Below are 22,969 nucleotides of genomic sequence, written 5' to 3' on the forward strand. Positions count from 1 at the left end.
CTTTTATCATATATATATATATATATTTTTTTTTTTAATTTTTATTTTTTATAAATCATGTTTATTTTATATTATATATGTATAAACATTATATTTACTGACGTGTCATTTTGACACGTCAATAAATTATTGACATGTCATTTTAACACGTCAATAAATTATTGACGTGTCAAAGTAACACGTCAATATTTACTGACGTGTCTAATTTTGACACGTTAGTAAATATTAAATTATTATGTTATTTAAATAAAAACTTTTAAAATAAAATTGAATTCAAATTTACTGACGTGTCAGATAGTGACACATCAGTAAATCCTGACGTGTTATATTCAACACGTCAGTAAATGTTGACGTGCCACTTTTGGCACGTCAAAAAAAATTTGTTGACGTGCCAGTTTTGGCACGTCAATATTTACTGACGTGGCAAAAAAATGGAACTGTTTGACACGTCAGGAAATTGCCTTTTTTTTGTAGTGGATGTATTATTATTGTTATCATTAATTGTTATTGTTATTATTATTGCTAATATGAAGGTTGTGTAAGTGTGCATTTTTCATGTATATATATGCAGGGGCAATGAATCAGCTAACAATGAGTTTGGCATGCGAGTGGGCAAAAGATAATATAAGGACTAATTCTGTTGCACCATGGTTTATTTGGACCCCCCTTACTAAACCCGTACCGAACCATTTTGCATCATTTTGCTTTAAATTAATTGATAATGATTAATGACATCCTTAAAAATTAATTATCATTTCTGATTATTTTATTTAAATAATATTGCAGTATCTTGCTGATGAAAACTTCTTGAAGGCTGTTATCTCTCCAACGCCAAGGGAACGTGTTGGAGAGCAAAAAGAAGTGTCGTCCTTGGTGGCATTCCTATGCCTTCCGGCGGCCGCTTACATAACCGGGCAGACTATCTGTGTCGACGGAGGGATGACGACGAATGGCTTATTGTTCCCATATATATATATATATATGGTTCAAAATTAGAGTAAACAAATTTGTTTACTCTAAATGCCATTTTCCCCAGTACCCTTGAATGAATTTCTTATAAATGTTACTAGCTTTATCGACTCGTTCAATGCACGGATGAGGTTTTTATGTGTAAACGAAGTTGGTAACTTACACGTACTATATATCTTTTGGACACAAATTTCTTTTAATTTGGTTTGAAAAAAATTTTCTTTCAACCTAATCTACCAAGTGTTTGGGGGAAATTTCTGTTCATATTTTTTTTAGTTTCCCAAACACGTATGATATATATATTTTGTGTACGTACGTACATACATATACAATTATATTTTTATCTATATTTTTACCAATTATCTGTCTAACAAAAATAAATAATAAACAATAACAAAGTTTTATGCATGGTGATAATATTAAGCCATATATTGCTTAACTTGATTGTATATTGCAATATTAAGCAATATATAATTCTTGAAAATTGACTTGGAAGAGAACTGATTTGATTTGAATACCTCAACTCTCTTGAAGAGAGGTAGTCAAGTAACTTGAATTTTTAGTTATCAATTTCTAAAAGTACAATCCTGAACTCGCTCTCTAATCTCTACCCGCTTTCCGACCCTCCAAATACTTCATCTTTATAGAAACTAATCTAATAAAATGACATGTGTCCTATATCTATTAAAAAATATGTAAAAAACACATGTTATTAAAAAAAAAAAAGTATTTTTCACATGATAAGAGACACGTCACTTGATTAGATTGATTTGTACGAATTAACTACAAACTATTTTGTAACAAATTTTTATCCCCGCTTCTACTAGCTTATTATCCCCCTCGTCTCCACCATTCTGAGTGTCACCGCAAGCATGGCCAACTAAACAAGAGAGAACTAAAAGCCAAGGAGAAAGAGAACAGAGAGTACGCAAATGTTGAAAAGGCCTAGGGGACCCAACTGAGGGCTCTTCTGCCCAAAAGCAGCCTTAGCCCCAGCCTCGGCCCAATTCTCCCCAAGCAGCATATATATATGCACATGATACACTTGAACCTCCATCTTGCATATGCCCATAACGGTAACAATTTTATAAAGAATAATATCAGCCTATTTATTGACTTGTTTATCTAAAATTTAAGGGATGTTTGGGTGTGTGTTTGACGGGTTTAAAAAGGCGTTTAATATTAAAAAAATTCGTTTAATAAAAAAAGTACTCATTTGATAAAAAAAAAATCGAAAGTACTATTAAGGATCCAAAAAGTCAAAAAATAACCAAAACACAAAGACATCAAACATTTGACGTGTGTAGGCACTGTATCAACAAAAATAAAAATAAAAATACCATTTCTTTTTTAGCTAAAATCTTAACTAGAGAAAGCCCGGTGTGAATGTTTGATTCTTTTGGCCTTAACGTTGAAATACGGATATTCAGATTCTTATCCAATGGATAGAGGAAACCATGTGTGGACAGGAAGTGTTAGCATTTGCCAAGTTATATTGCCTGGGGGAAACAGACAATGACACTTTAGTTTTACATAAGCATCTTATGTTCTGCCAACCAACAACGTTATATAATCCATTGGGAGAAGCACAAGTTCAAATAACAAAAGAGTCAAAGAGGGATCAAATGGCTGAAATTGGTAGCAGAAAAAGCAGGTGGTCTCTTCAGGGAATGACAGCTCTTGTTACTGGTGGAACTAAAGGAATCGGGTTCTCTTCTCTCTCTTTTTCTCTCTTCTGCCTACTACTCTTTTTCTGGTTTCTGTTTTCTGCTTCAAAAATCATTCTAATTACTGCAGATTTCTAAAAGATAAGTAAATAAACAAATAAAAAAATGCCCATCTAAAGCGACATTTTATTTTTATTGCAACTCTGTTTAGAAGTTTATTGTACATGTATAGCCATATTTAGTTAGAGCATCAGTTGGTTTGTTTCATTGAACTCTTTTGCTCTTTGGGATTTGGTTTTTATATATGGCTAAAAAATATTTTAGGGGATTCAACCCTTTATTTATTCATTTTCTTTTTAAAAAAATTTGGGGCAGAGAATTAAGAATCCATGGCTTGTCTTGACCTTTACCCCAAAAAATCTAATTTATTTTCTCATCAGAAAGCAAAAGGAAAATACTTTCTTGGTAATTGTTTTGTGTAGTGTAGGAAAACACTTTGGAACTCTGTTGCTTGTTGTCATCATCATTCTACAGCTAGGAAATTGTTGTTTTGTAAGGAAATATAACTTGTGCTTTTACTTTTGTTTTGTGAAAATTTAATTACTATATGTTGTTTTCAGGTATGCTATTGTAGAGGAATTGGCAGGCCTAGGGGCGACCGTCCATACATGCAGTCGAAATGAGGTCCAACTCAATGAATGCTTACATGAATGGAAGGCAAAGGGATTTCGAGTCACTAGTTCCGTGTGTGATGCAGTGTCACGAGCCCAACGAGAGGAACTAATTAGCACCGTCTCCTCACTATTTAATGGCAAACTCAACATCCTTGTAAGTTGTAAGACCTCTATTTCGTTATCATTGTCGCATTTTGCATGGCATTTTGCAGCATACCCAAAATGTGCTCAACCACAAAGGATCATCCTATCTTCCGGCACCCAATTGTAGGGGTGTACATGGGTCGTAATTGAGGGTAGGCCATAGCAGAGAGTAACTGCCTCCGCCTCCGCCTCCGCCTACTTTAAGACTGCCATCCACCCATTATGCGTAGATAACAAGAAGGGCTTGCCGCTTGCCATCTTGTGTTACGAACCGGGCCATCCATTCATAACATGGGCGGGTGGTGCCCACCTTGTTAGGCTATGTGGAGATTTGTTTTGCATCCATCCCGGTTCGCACCCGATCGATTCCACATTGGAAGCCTTACTATTTAAATATAATTTTTTTTTTTTTTTTTTTTTTTTTTGAGGCTTAGTTCATGGAGGGGAGAATTTTTGGCCTTTTTTTCGTGTTTTGAGCAAGTTGGGGGTCTTATTCTTAATCACTGCAGTATTTCGGGTATTATGCCACTTTATATATCCCTGAATATTTATGCTTCCTGTATTGTTTTATCGAAAATTTAGTGAAACCTCATTGAAACTCTTTGGACGCAACTCTTAGTGGTGAACCATGTAAATCTTTATGTTGTGTAATTGCTTGTTTTTTGCGTCTTATTTTTTCACATCTCACCGATTATGGGAAATATGATTAATTTCCTAACACACCTTAACTAGGAATCCTAGTTACGAATTTAAATCTTTAATGTTTTCTTTTCTATTTTAAAATCATTGACCCTCATTTGATCGAAAAAAGAATACTCATTTTTTCAAGATCCATCATAAAATAACCAAATTGATCAATGCAATAATCAACAATACTGCAGCGACTTCCTTTGTGCTTTTGCATTTAACACTTCCATATATTATACACACACACACACAAAAAGCTTTTATTTATTAATAACTAAGCCTTAATGGTGCTGTTTGTACTCTGATGTCTGGTTCTAGATAAACAATGTTGGAACTAGCATACCAAAAAAGACCGTAGAGTACACAGCTGAAGATTTCTCATTCCTCATGTCTACCAATCTTGAATCTACTTATCACATGTCCCAACTTGATTATCCTCTTTTGAGAGCCTCGGGAGCAGGAAGCATTGTTTTCATTTCTTCTGTTGCCAGTGTAGTAGCAGTAAATAGTTGGAACGAGTATATACAGTGCAACTAAAGGTAATTTCATTCTACTATTTGATTCTCATATAAGTTTAAGAGAAGCATTATAAGATTCGATCAATTGTTGTCTAAAATTATTAATCTTTAGGAGCCGTGAATCAGCTAGCAAGAAGTTTGGCATGTGAGTGGGCAAAAGACAACATAAGGAGTAACTCTGTTGCACCTTGGTTTATCAGAACCCCCTTGGCTGAAATTGTAAAATTCTTTTCCTTGTCTGTGATTTTCATAGAGGGAGATTAAGACATGACAAGAATCTATTTTTTCTTCTTTTTGCAGTATCTGAGGGATGAAAAAATTTCTGTGGCTGTTGACTCTCAAACCCCTCTTGGACGTGCTGGAGAGCCAAAGGAAGTTTCTTCCTTGGTGGCATTCCTATGCCTACCTGCAGCTTCCTACATAACTGGTCAGAATATTTGTGTTGATGGTGGAGTTACAGTAAATGGCTTCGTAGTGCCCTAAGTGTGCTTTGAAACAGCTAAAAATGATGTTCAACCACTCAACTAGAATGTGCTCTTATTGGTACAACATTTGTATCGAGGGATGTCTAGAAACCATGCACTTTATTTTCAAGATGAAAAGCAATAAGTCGTGTAAAACCTAATTAGACAATAAAATTTCATATATGCACATCTTTTTTTATCTCCTTTTCTTCTTTTTCCTGTAAATAAATAGCATATTATTAACTCCTAATCCATGCCAAGCCATTTGGGGTCCCTGTACTACACTGCAGAAGGCCAAGGGAATCCGATATTGATGATGTATTTTAATGGATGATCTCACCATAACAAGTGTGGTTATTCTCACACTCAATCATCTCCCTAAAAGGTGATAACTTTTTGATGCAGCGTGACTTAGTGGGTCTGAGTAATTCTTATTAAACAAACTCAATAATAATCCAAATCAAATAATTAGAAACTGAATTGCAAAAGGCTATAAGCATATATTTATAGCCCAAGACTCCTATCCCTAAAATAACAATGAAATAAAGTTGGTTTAAAAGTCTATCAAAGAAGACTAAACCAAATAGAAGACTAAGAACCTAATTCAAAATGAAAGAATGAAAGATAAGATAGAATAAACCTAGTTTAAACAAAAGACTGAAATGTAAAATAGGATAAGATAAAATAAGTCGTTTTAAACTATATCTGCATCACTTTTATAGAGGTTGGAAGAGAAACAGTTCAACTTTTGATGAAGAGTTGCATAATGGTCTATTATATATTAGAAGGTTGGAGGACAAAATTGACATTCATTCTCTTGGTTTTACTCCGAGATTTATCCTTCTATTTTCTTTAGAGTTCTATTTTCTATATATAGAGTTGCTTCAATTAGGGGTGTCAATGCGGGTAGTTAAAAACCCCCCGCTAACCGCTATCACCACTTAACCGTTTAACCATATTAACCGCTAACCGCCTAACCACTATAACCGCCTAGCAGTTAGCAGGGTTTACTAACTGTAACCGCTAACCTTTAACCGCATTTTTATATAATATATTTTTATAATTATAATTATAAAAATATTTATACATATAACATAATCACTTGATCATTAAATCACAATTTTTTTAAAAAAATAATTAAATCACAATTTGAGTATTAATATATTATCACTATAATTTATATGATTATATCACATTATCAATTGATCATTAAATCATTTGATTATATAATAACAAATTATACATATATAATATGACATAACTCATAAGTATACCAATTCATATTAATACAACAATTAAATATCTAGAGACTTATTTCCAATGTATGTTATAAACGTATAAGTCTATATAAGTCTACATATGCAAATGAATAATATAAATGTATACTATCAATACTTAATCATATGATTCAATGACAATTCAAATACTTTATTCAAGACTTCAAGTGAATCATATTATTAATGTACAATGATGATATGATTCGTATAATATCAAATTAAGTAATTGATATTGGATTAAACAATGACCAATGTGTTACTTATAAACACAATTTAAGTATTAATGTATTATTATTATAATTTAAGTAATTTATATAGGAAAATTATATATAAACTCCTTAGGTCAATGCGGTTTTATTAAAAACTCCCTGGGTATTTTTTTTTTTCAGAAATTTAGTCCGTAGGTCACTCGAAACTACTAGAAACTCCCTACCGTCAATTTTTGTTAATTGCCGTTATTTGAGTTAAATGAACCGTTTCACTTAAGTCCACCTCAGTTGAATTTTTGTATCCTACGTGTTCACATTGGACAGGTAGGATATAAAACTCACCGTTTTGGACCATCCAACATGGTGAGTTTGGCTTAAACTTGAGGGCATCTTTTTTGAAACCCATCACTTGCATATGGTCACAAAAAAAAAAAGAACATAGATAAACCTCAAGCGCTGAACCCACTGATGCAGAACCCACCGACGCAGAACCCGTCGACGACAGAACAATCGGCGACAGAACCCACTGGAGACAGAGGCCACCGGCGACAGTACCCACCGGTTAAATCACTCATTCCGGCGTCACTTTTTCGGCTAGGGTTCCGTCAAATTACAAGATTTTGAATCGAAAAATCTTGTTTCGACGAAGGTATTTTCGGGAATTTCTTTGTGGGTTTTGTTGATTGATTGAAATGGAAGCCTTTTATAGTTGTTTTTTGAATTTTTTTGTTGTGTTGGAAGCTTTTGGTCGAAACCACATCCCCAAGCTTTTTTGTCAAACATCTGTCGGATTTTTATATACACCTTTGAGAGCTTGTATTGGAATATTGTGTACAATTTATTGCACTTTTGAGCCAATATTATTGTTGATTGGTAGTGGGTGTGGTCCACCTTGGTTGTGGTCCTGGAATGAGACAGTTGTTTTTTCGTGTGCACTGGCAAGTTGGTCAATTATTGTTTTGTCTGTATAATTATTTATTTTATTTTTTTGCTTCTCTACTCAAATGGTGGATTGCCGAAGACATGAAAATAGGAATTGTTTGTGCATAGTTTACGCCAGTTTCATCATTCTACAATTGAGTAGTATTATATACGTGGTTGGATGTTACGGCTAATTTCTTCTTATTGCATGTTTGATTACACTGCATATTTGCATGTTTGTAGGGAGCCGCCTATGCTCATATACCATCTCTAGCTAGTACACTAACAACTTAGTATTGTTTAGATTACAAATTGAGCAGTACTGTTTCTATACAGGGGAATCACATTTTAAGCAATGTGATTATCATTTGTTTAGGGTTTAGGGTACATTTTTTTCCCAGTATTGTTTAGATTACAAATAGAAGTGAGAATAATTTTTTGGCAAGCTTGATTTTATTTTTATTTTATGAGCTTGATTATTCTCTCACATGTCAGTTATATATTGTTAGGTTCATATTATAAGATGAACATGAGAAAGAATGATTTCGGGGAAGGAGACAATGAAAGCGAATTCTACGATAGGAAGATGAAAAAGGTTTGTGAATTTTATTTTGTGAAACCCATCAGGGAACTGTGATTACTTCTAACAATTGTGGGTTTCACTGTAGAATGAACAGTCAATGTCGTCGGTATCTATAATATCATCGGTCAAAGAGGATATGGAACCTGTGCAGTGTAGGTGCGGACTTACAAGCCCAATTATAACATCCACTACTATAAAAAATTATGGGAGGCGATTCTATGGGTGTGCTATGTATGACCGTAAAAAGGTATTTGAATTTGGATAGTCTGGTTTTAAGAAATAGTTATTACTTCGTGCTTGTTCGTAATTATCAGATTTTTTTTGTGTAATTACAGAAAGTTGGCCAATGTCGTTTTTTCCAATGGTATGACGAAGAAACCTGTGCTTGCGGAAGGGAGGTCCTACCTGGGCTGTATAAACAAGTTCATTCCCTGAAAGGTGAAGTGTGACTTAGGGGCAAACTAAAGATCCAAACATATATGTTGGTTTTTTTGTTGGTGATTTGTGTACTGTTGATTTGTCTAAGGTTGATGGGGCATTGAGGCATGGGAAGGAGGCAAATAGATTATTATGAGTGGAATTATCTATCTATTTTGTTGTTGTCAAGGATATTGTTTACTGAGCTATGTTGTCCACAATAATATATGGTTATGGCTTCTATGTAACAACTATTTTCATGCATTGAAGGTTGGCTGATTACTTTTATAGAACAACTATTTCCATGCATTAGTTTTATTCGTATGCGGCAATTTATGATTATTTGTACGTTGCTTTTAAGTATGAAATATTTATCCCTACAGTAGAATTTGCAGGCAAAATTAATTTTTTCCGTCCACTAATACGATCCGGAATTGGTAATTGCCATGACCAAATTCCAAAATGTAATTCAATAACTAACAGTGCACGTTTAATGCTTCATGAACAACATTCAAGTTAACAAGCACATAAAGTCCCAAAATGAATCCCCCAATTGTTTTTTATATTACAAACAAAAAACAAAAAAAAACCGACATATAACTTGATTATAAAATGGGTATGCGGGAAAAAGGCAAAAGGAAGAGATCTGGTAAGTGAGAAATGTGATCATTGCGTGGCTCCACTTCCTCGGCTTCTTAGTACACATGTAGCCCTACGTGTACTACCATGATGTGATGATTCCGCTGCTGCTTCCGCCTGTGGTTCATGTTGGGATCCAAAGAATGCGTTAACAAAAATAATAATTAAATGCATTAAAAAAAACAAAAAAAAAACCCCGGAAATCATTGTGAATATTACTTTCTTAAGCACAAGTACATGAGTTTTTTTAAGCACAAAAAAAACTTGAATTTTACCTGTGACTGAGTAGCCCTACGTGTACATAAACTTGGCTGTGATGACCCGTGAGCTTCTGCTTCTGAGTGCAGTTGAGCTTGTGATCCCTACAATAATTTAACCAAACATTAAGACAAATACCAACATTAATTATTATATTACTTAAATAATAATTAAGCTAACAAATTTTGGAATATGAACCTTATGTTGTAAAATGTCTTTGTTTTACCTGTGCTTGAGCAGCATCTTTTTTTGGCTTATATTTCTTCGGTTTCCACCTTTTCCGGTCTGGATTCAAAGGTAAATGACAATCTTTGTAATTATGCCCTTAACCCCCACAATTTTCACATTTAACGATATATCTACTATGGGTTAGCTTATAGGGGTTAGTCGGCTCATCTACAGCTTTTCGCCTACTAATCTTTGGTCGACCAGGAGCCTTTCTAATGATAGGTGGTAAGATTTCATCGCATGGATCATCAGCTGGCCATGTCTGTTGACCTTCCATGCCATAAACTCGAGTTGCATATCCTTGCATGTACTTGTCCATCTTGTAATAATCATCTAAATAATCCTCCAGTTTTTGTTTCTGCATGTAAAGTGCAGCACAAACATGTGAGCAAGGGATCCCACTCACCTGCCATCTTCCACATGTGCATGTGTGATGATCTAACCGGACTGAACGCCATGGCTCGTATTTGTGCTCGATCTCAAACTCCAACTCATTCTGCCACCGACTAATACAATTCCTTGCATCACTTTTTGACCTCTCCAATTTTTTCTGGATCATTGGGCATACTGTGTAGTGTGTCGTCTGGATTCCATTCCTTTTCTGATGGAAGCGTGCCATTATTTGCAGACGAATTTCTTCAAGCATAGTCAGTATAGGCTTAATCCTAGCTTCCTTAATCCACGCGTTAAAGCTCTCAGCAAAGTTGTGTAATAACATATCACTTTTGGTTTGGCAGCTGAAAGCATGTCTGGACCATGATGCCTTAGGTACACCACTAAGGTAATTGTGTGCACCTTTCTCCATTGACAGTATATTCCGCATGTGATGGTCAAATGCATAAACATTGGCTGCACGTACAGCCCCCCACAACTCATCCTTCATAGCTTTCCCTGTGTAGCAATCGCTTTGAGGTTCGCATGTAGGTGCCGAACACAAAAGCGATGCTCAGCATGTGGCAACACAACCTTAACTGCAATTCCAAGCCCCTACACACATAAATTTATGTTAAATTATATGTAATAACATAAAGAAATAAAATAACACAATAAGAACAAAAATAGTATATTACACCAAATACCTTCTATATGTCAAACATTATAGTCCAACCAAGTCCGCCTTCTGGCCCGCATCAGTCCTCCAATAAAATGACAATAAACCACTGCCATGAATCTCTTGTCTCTGCCTCGGCCACAGCAATTGTAATGGGGAACATGTTGTCGTTGTCATCCTTGCCTATGGCACACAACAATTGCCCCCTATATTCCCCCTCCAGATGACAAGCATCTAAACAAATTATAGGCCGACAACCATGTCTGAACCCCTTCTTGCACGCATCAAGACAAATTTACATCCTTTGAAAGAATGCTCCATCTCAATGTACAAAAGCACTACTACCAAGGTTGGTGCCGAGTATTGCTAGTGCGTATCTCCGTGTGAGGCGATATTGCTTAGAGTGGCTACCAAAAAGTTGATGAATGCCTCCCTCTTCGCTCTATAGCAACAGTCAATAGGAACATATATGTTAAGGTCTCTCTTCACCCTCTGTTTCAATGCATATGGTGTCCACGTGGGATCATCCTTGAAGTCCTTCTTATAAGTACGAACAAGATACTCAACATCGCATCTGGAGTTTTCGTACTGATTACCACAAATATGAACCAGATAGTAAGTCTTAAGTTGAAAACAAGTCCTGGTAGCATCAGTAGAGGCATGAATCCTCCATGAGCAATGCTCTATTTTACAGACTGCACTGACCCTACTCATGTCATTGTGCTTGTAGTTGTAATCAAACTCATTCTGCATGCGTCTTCAGTGCTATATTGAAGGAATGTGAATCTGCAAATTGATCCCCAAGCTCAAACGTCACTGGAATCTTTAAGTCATGTTTCAGATTGAACTGTCTATACCGCTTCCTTTTTTTTTTTTTCCAACCTCGCCAGCATCACTGTCTTGCAAACTTGCAAGACCATCACTTTCATCATCAGATTCCTCATCCCCAAAATCGGCTCCTTTATCACCTATGTTAATGTCAACTTTTTTCCACTATTTGGACGTCCCATCCTTCTCTTTATTGACCTCAACAGCATCATAGAAACGGTCCTCATCCTCGCCATCAGTTGCTTCGAAGTCAGTCAATAGCTCCTTGATGACTTCATCAATATCCTCTTCCACTTTCTTCTTCCAGTTTTCGGCACGGTGTCCGCACCAACATTAAGATTGTCTTCCTCATCCTACAAAACAAGTTGAGCAACCCGTGTTCTTCTTCTTCTGCGTACTGAAAAAATATATACAAAAAATAAAATAAAAATCCAAAAACAAAAGGATCAACAACCACAACAATTCACAAATGATTGATTATATTACAACACAATATAATAAATGTGACAACATAAAGTTAGTTGCTGGTGAATATTATTTCTAAAAAAAAAAAAAATCTAATAAGAGTCCAACTCAATTTCTATTTCTATGTACTTCCTCGGCTGGTGGTCGGTTGCCTGCTTGCTTTCTTGGATGGCGTAACAGAACGAGCAGCCTTAGTTTTAACTCGTGGGCTTTTGAAATGTCTTGATTGAGAATTTTCACATTCTTCAGCTTGTCCTTATACATCTCCATCTTCACGTGCAGCATTAGGTATGTCCTCCATCCCTAAAAGAAACAATCAAATTTGTTGATAGTCATTCGGGGAGGGAAGGCTAAGTGCCCTCATGGTATATTATTTGAAAAAAAATAAACAAATAAGAAATAAGTATACTACCTTCATCCTTAGGTATTTCATCCACCCAGCCACCACCTTCTCCATCTTCATCATGACAGGCAGCCCTAGGTATCTCACCCACCCCGCCACCACCTTCTCCATGTTGTCCTTCAACAGCTTCAAGAAATAAATGCTCCTCTACCATCATAGCATTGTCCACCATATGTTCAACATATAAATGAATATCTTCTGATTTGTAATCAACCATAATGTTTACAAAATCTACAATGTTTGCATCACTATTTAAAGATATCACTTTATTATGTCAACTGTCACCGACGTTATACTAACATCTAACGTCGCTCATGTATCCTAAGTCACGAACCAATTCTTGGACTTCCCACATACTGAAATAGTCAACATTATAGGCTTTCACTTCATGGACGTCGCCACCAACGTATTTTAATGGGGTATGGGTCATTGTCCCACCGTGGTGCATGATTATATTGATAGCCATATCTATAAACATATAAAATAGTGTAAGAAAAGAATATTTGTCCATACAAGAAAACACGAAAAACAATAATATTTATCTATTGCATGAAATGAATATATATATTCATTTCATATATATATATGCAATTCATTTCCACTGGCTGAATGCAACCATTCTGTGGATTTTTCAAAATATTTGCTGGGAACAAGTCTTTCTTGGATACAATTTAAATCAGCACCAGAATCAATCAATGCAACAATATCAAGGGTAAAATCTGGGGAAACAATTATATGCACTTTAGAATACCATTTGGGAGGAACAAATTTGTTGATCAAATTGACAAAATTGACATTATCAGAAATATGTACGTGTTTATTCTTTTTTAAATCAACCATATCTTTCCTGATGTTACTAATCTCATGTTGCAAATCTGAGATTATAACTACCTTGGATTTTTGTTTTGAAACTTTTTCCAAAGTATTTTTAGGAGAGATTATAGTATTATCTTGTTCTTCAGATTTAGTCAGAATAGAACAAGTACTAATACTATCATGGCCAGGTTCAGAATGACAATTCTTTGTAAGATTAAAGGGCTTGGATCCTTCTCTTGTAGTTGATAACCAATCTAGGAGCACCTCGTTCTAACTCAGCATTCTTCATAACATAAAAGGTAACACAAGACCAAGGAGACTTACTCTTACGAATAATTCCCTTAGTAAGCAAATCAGCAATTTCTTTTTGGCAAAATTCCAAAGTTTCGGCATTCATTTGAATAGGCCTAGCTTTGGTTGGTATTTTATTTTCAGAAAAATCTTTAACATTAGGCAAAGAAACAATATGCTTTTTCCTATGCCAAAAAGCATTAGGAAGTTCAGAGCAGACATAATCAATAATCAAGGTATTAAAAGCAGAAATTTTTGATTGCAAAAGCTTGTCAGAAAGTTGTTCAGCAATTTTTTTTGTATCTTAACTCTTGTTTGAGAAAATTGAGTTGTTTATGCTTGGCAGAGAGCAGATTTAAACAACTATCATTAATATCAAATTTGGAAGCAAAATGAAATTTAACTTCAAATCCCATTTTAATAGTTGAGACACCAGTATCATCAATAGTTAAAGGATAAAGCATGGCAATAAAAGGAAGATCAAGAATTACTTTATCAGTCATATATTTGACAAGGACAGCAGGAATATGGAAACAAACATTATCTTGGCAGACATGGACCCCCTCAATGATGTCTTAGAATGGATTAGGTACCCTATTCCCAATAGAAAAGATTTGGTCAGTCGTCTTAACGATGCTGTTGTTTTTTCTAAGTTTGACATGAAGTCAGGATTTTGGCAAGTTCAGATTAAGGATAGTGATAGGTACAAGACGGCCTTTACTACCCCCTTTGGACACTATGAATGGAATGTCATGCCTTTTGGTTTAAAAATTTCCCCTAGTGAATTTCAAAATATCATGAACGATATTTTCAATCCCTTCAGTCATTTCACCATTGTGTATATTGATGATGTCCTTGTTTTCTCAAAGTCCATTGATGAACACTGGAAACATTTGAAATCGAAACCATCAAACATAACGGGCTTGTTCTTTCTGCTAAAAAGATCAAACTCTTCCAAGATAAAATCAGATTTCTTGGATTTGACATTTCCAAAGGTCAAATTCGCCCTATTGACAGGGCTATCCAATTTGCTGACAAATTTCCTGATGTTATCACTAAGAAATCCCAACTTCAAAGATTTCTTGGTTCTCTGAATTATATTGCTGATTTCTACAAAGATTTGCGAAAACATTGTAAACCTTTGTTTGAAAGGTTACAAGGCAACCCTCCCCCTTGGTTTGATATTCATACTTGTCTTGTTGAAGAAATTAAGCTTCATGTTAAACCCTCCCTTGCTTAGGCATTCCTTTTGATAATTCTTTCAAGATTGTTAATACTGACGCCTCTGAAATTGGATTTGGAGGTATTCTGAAACAAGTTGTTTCCCCAGGATCTTCCTCAGAATCTCCCGAACAAATTGTTCGATTTCACTCTGGATCCTGGAATAGTGCGCAGATTAATTACAGTACTATTAAGAAAGAAATTCTTTCTGTTGTTTTGTGTACTACTAAATTTCAGTCTGATTTACTTAATCAAAAATTTCTTTTGCGTATTGATTGTAAATTTGCTAAATATATTTTGAAAAAAGATGTCGAAAACATTGCATCAAAACAGATTTTTGCCAGATAGCAAGCCATTTTAAGTGTTTTTTATTTTGATATTGAATATATTAAAGGTGTTAACAATTCAATTCCTGATTTTCTTACTCGTGAATTTTTGCAGTGCCACAATGGCCAGCAAAAAGGGGAAGGAAAAGGTTAATACTGTTTTGAAACCCAAACCTACTATTCCTTTTTCTTCTGATGATCCCTTTGAACCTCCCCAAACTCACTCTCAAGTTTCTCAGTCAAATACTTTTGCTTTTAGTCATTTCACTAAGCCTGGATCTATGGCTCCTCCTAAGGAACCTAGTCCTCCCTTATACAATATTTCTATTCCTTGGATTGCTCTCCCCTTTTCTCAGTATTTATTCTCTGCCGAAGATCATTCTCAGACCCCAAAGCAACTGGCTCAATCTTACTTTCCCCCTAAATTTCATTGGATCCCTGAACATCCTTTGAAAGATCTGTCATTTTATACTGATATTTTGATTCAAACCAATTCTGTCCGATTCAGGCCTATATTCAAACATAACGATCCTCAAACGATTGTTGGTACCATTGCTTATTTTGTCAATTTCATCTCCGTTGATGAGTGGGGCTCTCACCCTTCTACCCTCAAACCTTCCTCAAACTCTCTCATTCCCTACTCTTATTATGACTATGTGAATGCCTGGTTTCATTTTATGCTCTTTCAAAACCATGAATTTAAACATTTTTGGTTTATCAGCTTTGATAAAGACTTTAATGGTTTTCTCCCCACTTGGTTTAACCAATGGTGGAACCAATTTGGTCTTACCTTGGATGTTCTCCCTGCTCAGCTTGTTTATGCTTATCATCTGTTTTCATCCCGCATCACCTGTGACGGTTGTTGTGATGATTATAACCCTATCTTCCCCTCAATGCTTCATTTTACCAAAACATTCAGAGTTCCATGGTTTCTTAGATGGAGCTATGTTAGGAATGATGAAAAAATTGAAAGATTTTTTAAGCCAAAACTTGGGAAAAATCCTCCAAGATTGACCCCATTGTCAAAAAGGTTGAAATATTTGTTCAAAGAGTTGCAGCTACTATGCCAACCTTAGCACCTCCTCCACCTCTAGTGCCAAAATTCTCTTCCTCAACTGTTTCTAAAAAGAAACAATGGATTCAAACTTTTCTTGATTCCATGTCTGATGATGAAAACTAAAGATAGATTCTTGACGAGCTCTGTTCAGATGGCTTTTAACGGCCATTGCTCCTCAAAAATTCAGAAATAGTCTCTTAATGGCTAATTTTCTCAGCTTCTAGAAAGGCTCATAACGGCCTTCCCAAGAATTTAGAATAAGCCTCATAACGGCTCTTGATTTGCAGATTTCAGACTAGCTCATAACGGCTGGATCTCAGTTTACTATCCACCATTATCTGAAGAATACTGTTCAAAACTACTGTTCACTTTTACTGTTCATTGTCACGGATGACACTGCGTAGGATTACTGTTCACACTCACTGTTCATGCTTTGTTTGCCGACACTACAGTGCCGACAGCTACTGTTCTAGATTGATTACTTTCACTATCCCAGATTGGCACCGAATGTGCTTCTACTATTTACTTTTGACCACATTAACGTCGCATCTACTTTTACTATTTGTATCATGATTGTATTTTGTTTTATTCATTGTAATTAGCCTATATAACGGGCTCCCCTCCCTCATTGTAAGGCAGAAGCAATTTACCAGAGACTTTCATCTCTTTTGCTCTCTAGCCATTCCCCTGCTTTTATCCTCTCCTCTCCTCTATCACTTACTTCTGTAAGTTCTGTCACTTACTTTTGTAAGATATTGTCAAGCTTATATCAAGCTTTGTTTATCCAACTTCTCAACTGTCTTTAATTTCAGTTCTTTATTTTCACTATACAACTATCATTACCGCCTCATGGCTGGTTTTACTGCTTTGATTTAAATTATCTTATGCATTGTACATCACTCTCCCCTACTCCTTGCGTCTATATGTATACTGCGCTTCCCCTTCCCCCTTGACTTGGTATCAGAGCCCTAATAGTTCTGATCTCTTTGCTGCTTGATGTTCACCCTGCTCTCTCTTGACCCCCTGAGTATCGTCTTGTTCTTATCCTTTTTATTTACTCCCTGTTAACCTTTCTTCGTGTCGAGCTCCTAGTTATTGAACGGTAGTTCACCACCCCGCAAGTACAGCTTGTAAGAAACGGTAGTCCACCACCTCGTCAGTTCAGTTTGCAAGGTATCTGTAAGTCTCGTTTAAAAGCCTAGGTTGGCGTGTTAGGGCGTGAAGAAGAAACTGTTGGTTTGGATTCGTCAAAGCTCCTCTGGAGTTTTGGCTCCAAATTAATCTTACAAAAGTTTTCTTCAAGGATTCGAATATTAGAATCAGTAGAATCATAGGAAGAAGTTTTGGAGTCAGATGGGGAAACTTTCTTAATACCAAAATTCTGACCAGAAGAACTGGCACAAGTAGTAGTTAAATCAGCAAGCAATTTGTTGACTTTCTCAAGGTTCATTTGAGAAGTCGTTTTCAAACCAGAAGATTTCGTTAAATCAGGGAGAGAAATCAAAGGTTTTTCAATTTTAGAAGGAGTGGAGGAAACTTTGGATCTGAAGAGAGAGAGGAAATTTTCTCTTCGATTCGGTCCAATTGTTGTCCTAAAATATGAAGAGATTGGGCACAAAAATCATTTTGTTCGATAATTTTCCTATCGTTATTAATAGGATCCTTATCACCATGAGTTTTAAAAGGAGAACATTTCACAACAATTTTATTAACATCAAGAAGAGTATTTTCAAGAGGAAGCTGAGAAGATTTGACAACAGATTTATCTTCTTTGGTAAAATTCTTTTTTACAACATTCAAAACATTATCGACAGGGAAAGTTTTTTGAAGATAATCAAAGAATAAAATATGTTTTTGGGACTTAATCATCATCTGGGTCCATTTGACCTTAATGAGATTTCGTTCCTTTTCAGAATATTTGGCACGGTAAGCATGCCGTAAATCACAATTTTCAACAGAATTAAAATCTTTGTGCAAAGCTGGCCAATCAATGATAGAAAATAAATCTTTAATTGGAGCAGCAAGAACATTACATTGATGATGAGGAGTAGTGGGAAGAGGAGCATTAAAATCAGAAGCAGAAGGAGAAACAGATCCACCTTCGTCATCCGTTAGAGGATGATTTCTAGTAGAGTAAAAAGCAGAAGAAACTTGGGAATCGGTAGAAATTCCTTTGAGTTTCAAATTAGGGCTAACAGCAGGATAAAGAGGAGGAGCGTTAAGAGATTCATCCACATCTTTATCACGACGTCGGAGTCCTTCGGAGGTTGTGGAACCAGCAAAAGAATTCCTTTGTTTGTTAACCAACAGAGGCCTTTCAATTCTTCTTGAAAGTCCTAAATCAGAAAAATTGATTTTGACAGATCCATCCATATATTGCTAGATGTAATCAAGATTAGAGGCATCATTCACTACTTGAGAAGGTTTTGCAACACCTTCCAAAAGCCACTTGTTGGGGAGGTCAATCTCATCCCTGCGAATCATTTTTGGAGTTTTAATATGAGCATTCTGAGTAGAACTTTGAATTAACAAAGTAGATTCACCTGGATTCTTGATCACAGCTTATGGATCTAGATTTGTCTTTATCAATTTATAATAAATACGGTAGATGATAGCAAGGGGTCTGCTACCTTCTTCCATATGATAACCAGAAGTAAGGATATTCAACGTCAAAGCTTTAAGAATATGAATATCATTTAAAGCAAGAGAAATATTAGGGAAAACATCAAAATGGACAGGACCATTAAACAGAGAAAACTGAATCATACCAAGAATACTAGTACGAAAATCAACAAATCTTGCATCACGCAAGCATAACAAAACAGAAGCATTAATACCAAGTCGAGTCAATGGCTTGACTGCAACTTGAACAGAACCAATATGTAAAAACTTGTAACCTTTGGCAAGAGAATCATTAACAAATTTTTTGTTAAACAAGGTAATAGTTTGATTATTACCTAATATAGCAAAAGTTTGTTCAACAGTTTTGACAGAATATTCAGATTTAAAAGAAGATTTAAACCAAGAAGTAGTGTAAACATCCTTAGCGTCAAGCTTAGGGATGTTCCATTTATCAAATCTGAAATCATTATCACTTTCAACAGAAAATTGTTGAAAATTAACCACGTCAGGTGGTAAACTGGAATCAGAGCTAATAAAAGAATTAGATCTCCACATATTGACACACAAACTAAACTCAAAATCACTCACTGGGCAAAGTCTTACAGAATCTCATCCTAGGTACTTACTTACAAGGTAAACTTCCTAAGCATGTCCTTCCTTGACGCAAAACTATTCATACATACCCTTGGTCTACACACAGTTGAAACCAAAACTATCCACACATACCCTTGGTTATATATATATATATATATATATATATATATATTCAGACTAAGAATTATACGTGCATGTTTTGGATTCAAGATGCCCAAGTTAAGCTGATTGTGGATGTTAGGTTGACATAGTTGACAACCATTCATTTGGGAAAAAAGGACAAAACATAATAGTAATAATAAACATATACTTTTACACATGCATGTTATATGTGCAAAGTGCACTTTTCGCCCATTGTTATATGTGGAAAGATCAACAAATGCATACAATACACTCATAAATATGTCCAATGGAACTATTACACAAAAAATTACATTACCAAAAGAGAGTATGTTTATAGTCAAAACATTGTATGGATCTTCGTATAGACATTACACAAGTATCAACCCAAGTCGTCCATTTGGGATAGATTTATTATTTTGGATTATGGGGATCTCATTTTGTGTTGAGATGGATACATTTGACTAATTGTATCTCATGAGGGTTTTGACCTTGCTTATGTACCTCTTGGATTCTCCTCTTCACATGGCCTAGTAATTATGCAGTTTATTATTACATACTACATATTATGCAGTTTATTATACACCGGTAGTATACAAGGAAAGCCCCACTCAAATTAAAATAACAGATAAGGGAGAATAGCAGACTCTCCTGGAAGGAAGCTTCCTTACCTATTGCCCATGTGCTGCCGGTTCCCCATGTACCTACTACTGAACCTAGTTTCACTACTATGCCAGGTGCTACTCACTCCATGCAAACAAGGTCCAAGAATCAAATCCATAAGCCATGTACATTCACAGATGGGACCATTCCCTATCCCCCACCAAAGGCACTTCTCACCAAGATTGATGCTTCCTATGAGGAACCTACCTCATTCACAGTTGCACACAAATCCCTACACTGGAGGGAAGCCATGAAATCTGAATTTAATGCTCTCCTTCAAAATGGGACATGGACACTTGTTCCCCGAGAGCCCCAAATGAACCTTGTTGGGTGTAAATGGATCTATAAAATCAAGCGAAAATCTGATGGCACCATCGATCGCTACAAAGCTCGACTAGTCGCCAAAGGCTTTCACCAACAACCTGGGATTGATTATGATGATACTTTCAGTCCAGTGGTTAAACCCACAACCATCTGGACTGTCCTTTCTATTGCTGTCTCATCCAATTGGTATATTAAACAATTGGATGTAACAAATGCTTTTCTCCATGGATTTTTGCAGAAAGATGTATACATGGTTCAACCACAAGGCTTTGTTCATACAACTCTTCCAAATCACATTTGTCACCTCAAAAAATCCCTCTATGGTCTTAAACAGGCTCCGCGAGCATGGTTCTCACGCCTTAGCTCTTGCCTACAGGAACTTGGTTTTGTGGGTTCAGGGGCAGATACTTCGTTATTTCTTTTTGGTATCGGTGCTACCACTATTTTCATCCTCATCTACGTGAATGATATAATCATTACTGGTCCAAATACAAAACTCATAGCCCGTCTTATTGGTAAGCTCCAAGGTGATTTCCCAATCAAGGATCTGGGCACTCTTAATTACTTCTTAGGTGTGGAAGTAACCCCTGATGCACGTGGACTTTTTCTCTCTCAATGAAGGTACATTTTGGACCTCCTCAAGAATTCTAATATGCTATCTGCTAAGACAGTGACATCCCCTATGTCTTCTTCCAAGACCTTGTCCCGCTTTGATGGCGAAGCATTTGAAGATCCCTCATTATATCGGAGTATTGTTGGTTCCAGGGACGGATTCAGAAAGTTTGATAGGGGGTGGACCGAGGTATAAATTCAAAATACATAAAGTAACATATAAAAAAAAAAAAAAAAAAATTAGCTTCAATTCAGTTTTAACAAAAAGATAAACATATGAAGAAAAAGATATATAAATAGTTGTGTCATAAAACTTTTCAAATTTTAGCTCAAACACCTATCAAAATGGAACCCTTTGTGTTTGCATATCCCGAAAATCATCTATGATTGAATCTGCACTAAGTGTTGCAGCAATTTCTTTTTCGATGTACAACATTAGAGAATCCGTCAGAAACTCATTCAATTTTGTTGCGAAGCCTAGTTTTGATAATATTCATGGCTGAAAATGCTCGTTTTGTAGTTGCGGTAGAAACGGGAAGAGTAAGCAGAAGCACAACAACTCGAAACACAAGTTGGTAGATAGTTGATTTTCCGGTTCTAACCAACCATTGGCACAATTCGGAAATATTTAACAATCCTTGGAAACTTGAATCTTGAACTATATTATGCTCATAATGGTGAAGTTCTATTTCCAACTGTTCTTTTTCAAGATCGGTAAAGTCTTGCAGATAAAACTTATTTACCAATTGACAAATATCATCAATTCTAAAAGACTCACACACAGCTCGAGGATCAAGTGCCGTGCCTAGAATAAGCAAGTCCACTGCATGCTCACTAAACCGGTGATTTCATTCTTGCAATTGAGAATCTATTGCAGCACAAAAAATATCTACATGATAATGATGCTCAATTGTAAAGTTAGCTTGTTGATTGCGAGCTCGACCTCTTCTCTCAACATAACCGGCATTCATAGCTGAAACATCTATGTTGCATTTATTGCAAAACAACTTCACTTTGGTAAGTAAAACTTCCCATTTATCATCTCTATATTGTTGGATACACCTTTTAGTGGATGAAACAAGATGCATGGCACTTAAATGTCTTGAGATTTGGATTGCAATGCTTGACATAGATGATCGGTGATCTGCATAGTTTCTTTCATGAGATGTAAGATGAATACATATTCAAGTGAAGTCATTACCTGATGAACTGAATCAGCTTCTGCTCCTTGGAAAGAAGAAGTTCCCACATCAATGATTTTAACAATAACTTCACAAGCTGGACTATAAATTTTGATCAAGTTAGAAACTGATCTCAAGTGAGAGAACTCCAACGCGTATCTCCAGGTCGTTGTAGCGTACTAATTTGATTAAGTCCCCTTCCACTCTCAATCTCATCAATTGCAATCATGTAAGCATTTTCAGCTGCTTGGGCAACCTGCAATTCTTCATACCGATTGCATGAGGCACAAACAAAATTGACAACAACATTCAATTTGGTAAAAAATTGATTAACAGAAATGACTTCTTTTGATGCTGCCACTAATGCCAATTGCAAACGATGTGCGAAACAATGAATGTAGTAGGCATATGGACAATCATTTGAAACCAAAGCTTGCAACCCATTCCACCCCCCTCGCATATTACTTGCGCCATCATATCCCTGCCCTCGAATATTTTGAATGTCTAGTTGATGTTTAAACAATACAGAATATATACCTTTTTTTTAAGGTTAATGCCGCAGTATCAGAGACATGAACAAGCCCAAAAAAGCATTCTCGCACAAAGCCATTCTTACCAACAAAACTTAAAACTATAGCCATTTGCTCCTTCATTGACTCATCACGAGCTTCATCAACAATTACGTAAAACTTTGCATCACCAATTTCATTACGAATTATTTCCTTTACTTTCGTTGAAAA

General features: G+C 35.8%; 1 protein-coding gene and 1 pseudogene across 2 annotated transcripts; both read left to right on the plus strand.

Moving 5' to 3' along the window:
• LOC132185900 (uncharacterized) overlaps positions 1 to 5,322 on the plus strand; it is a 9,030-nt pseudogene extending 3,708 nt beyond the window's left edge.
• A 1,578-nt stretch (positions 5,323 to 6,900) lies between these two features.
• On the plus strand, positions 6,901 to 8,724 carry LOC132185899 (uncharacterized). 2 transcript variants are annotated; one of them, XM_059599710.1, is made up of 4 exons: positions 6,901 to 7,258; positions 8,026 to 8,125; positions 8,199 to 8,360; positions 8,449 to 8,724. In XM_059599710.1, exons 2-4 carry the CDS (start codon positions 8,054 to 8,056, stop codon positions 8,560 to 8,562), a joined length of 348 nt encoding a protein of 115 aa, XP_059455693.1. In that variant the 5' UTR covers positions 6,901 to 7,258; positions 8,026 to 8,053; the 3' UTR covers positions 8,563 to 8,724. The 2 variants fall into 2 exon arrangements, with proteins under 2 accessions (XP_059455693.1, XP_059455692.1); XM_059599709.1 differs by having other exon boundaries at positions 8,040 to 8,125.
• Positions 8,725 to 22,969: the final 14,245 nt, after the last annotated feature.

Source organism: Corylus avellana, chromosome ca6, assembly GCF_901000735.1.
Source record: "Corylus avellana chromosome ca6, CavTom2PMs-1.0".
Classification (NCBI taxonomy): Eukaryota; Viridiplantae; Streptophyta; class Magnoliopsida; order Fagales; family Betulaceae; genus Corylus; species Corylus avellana.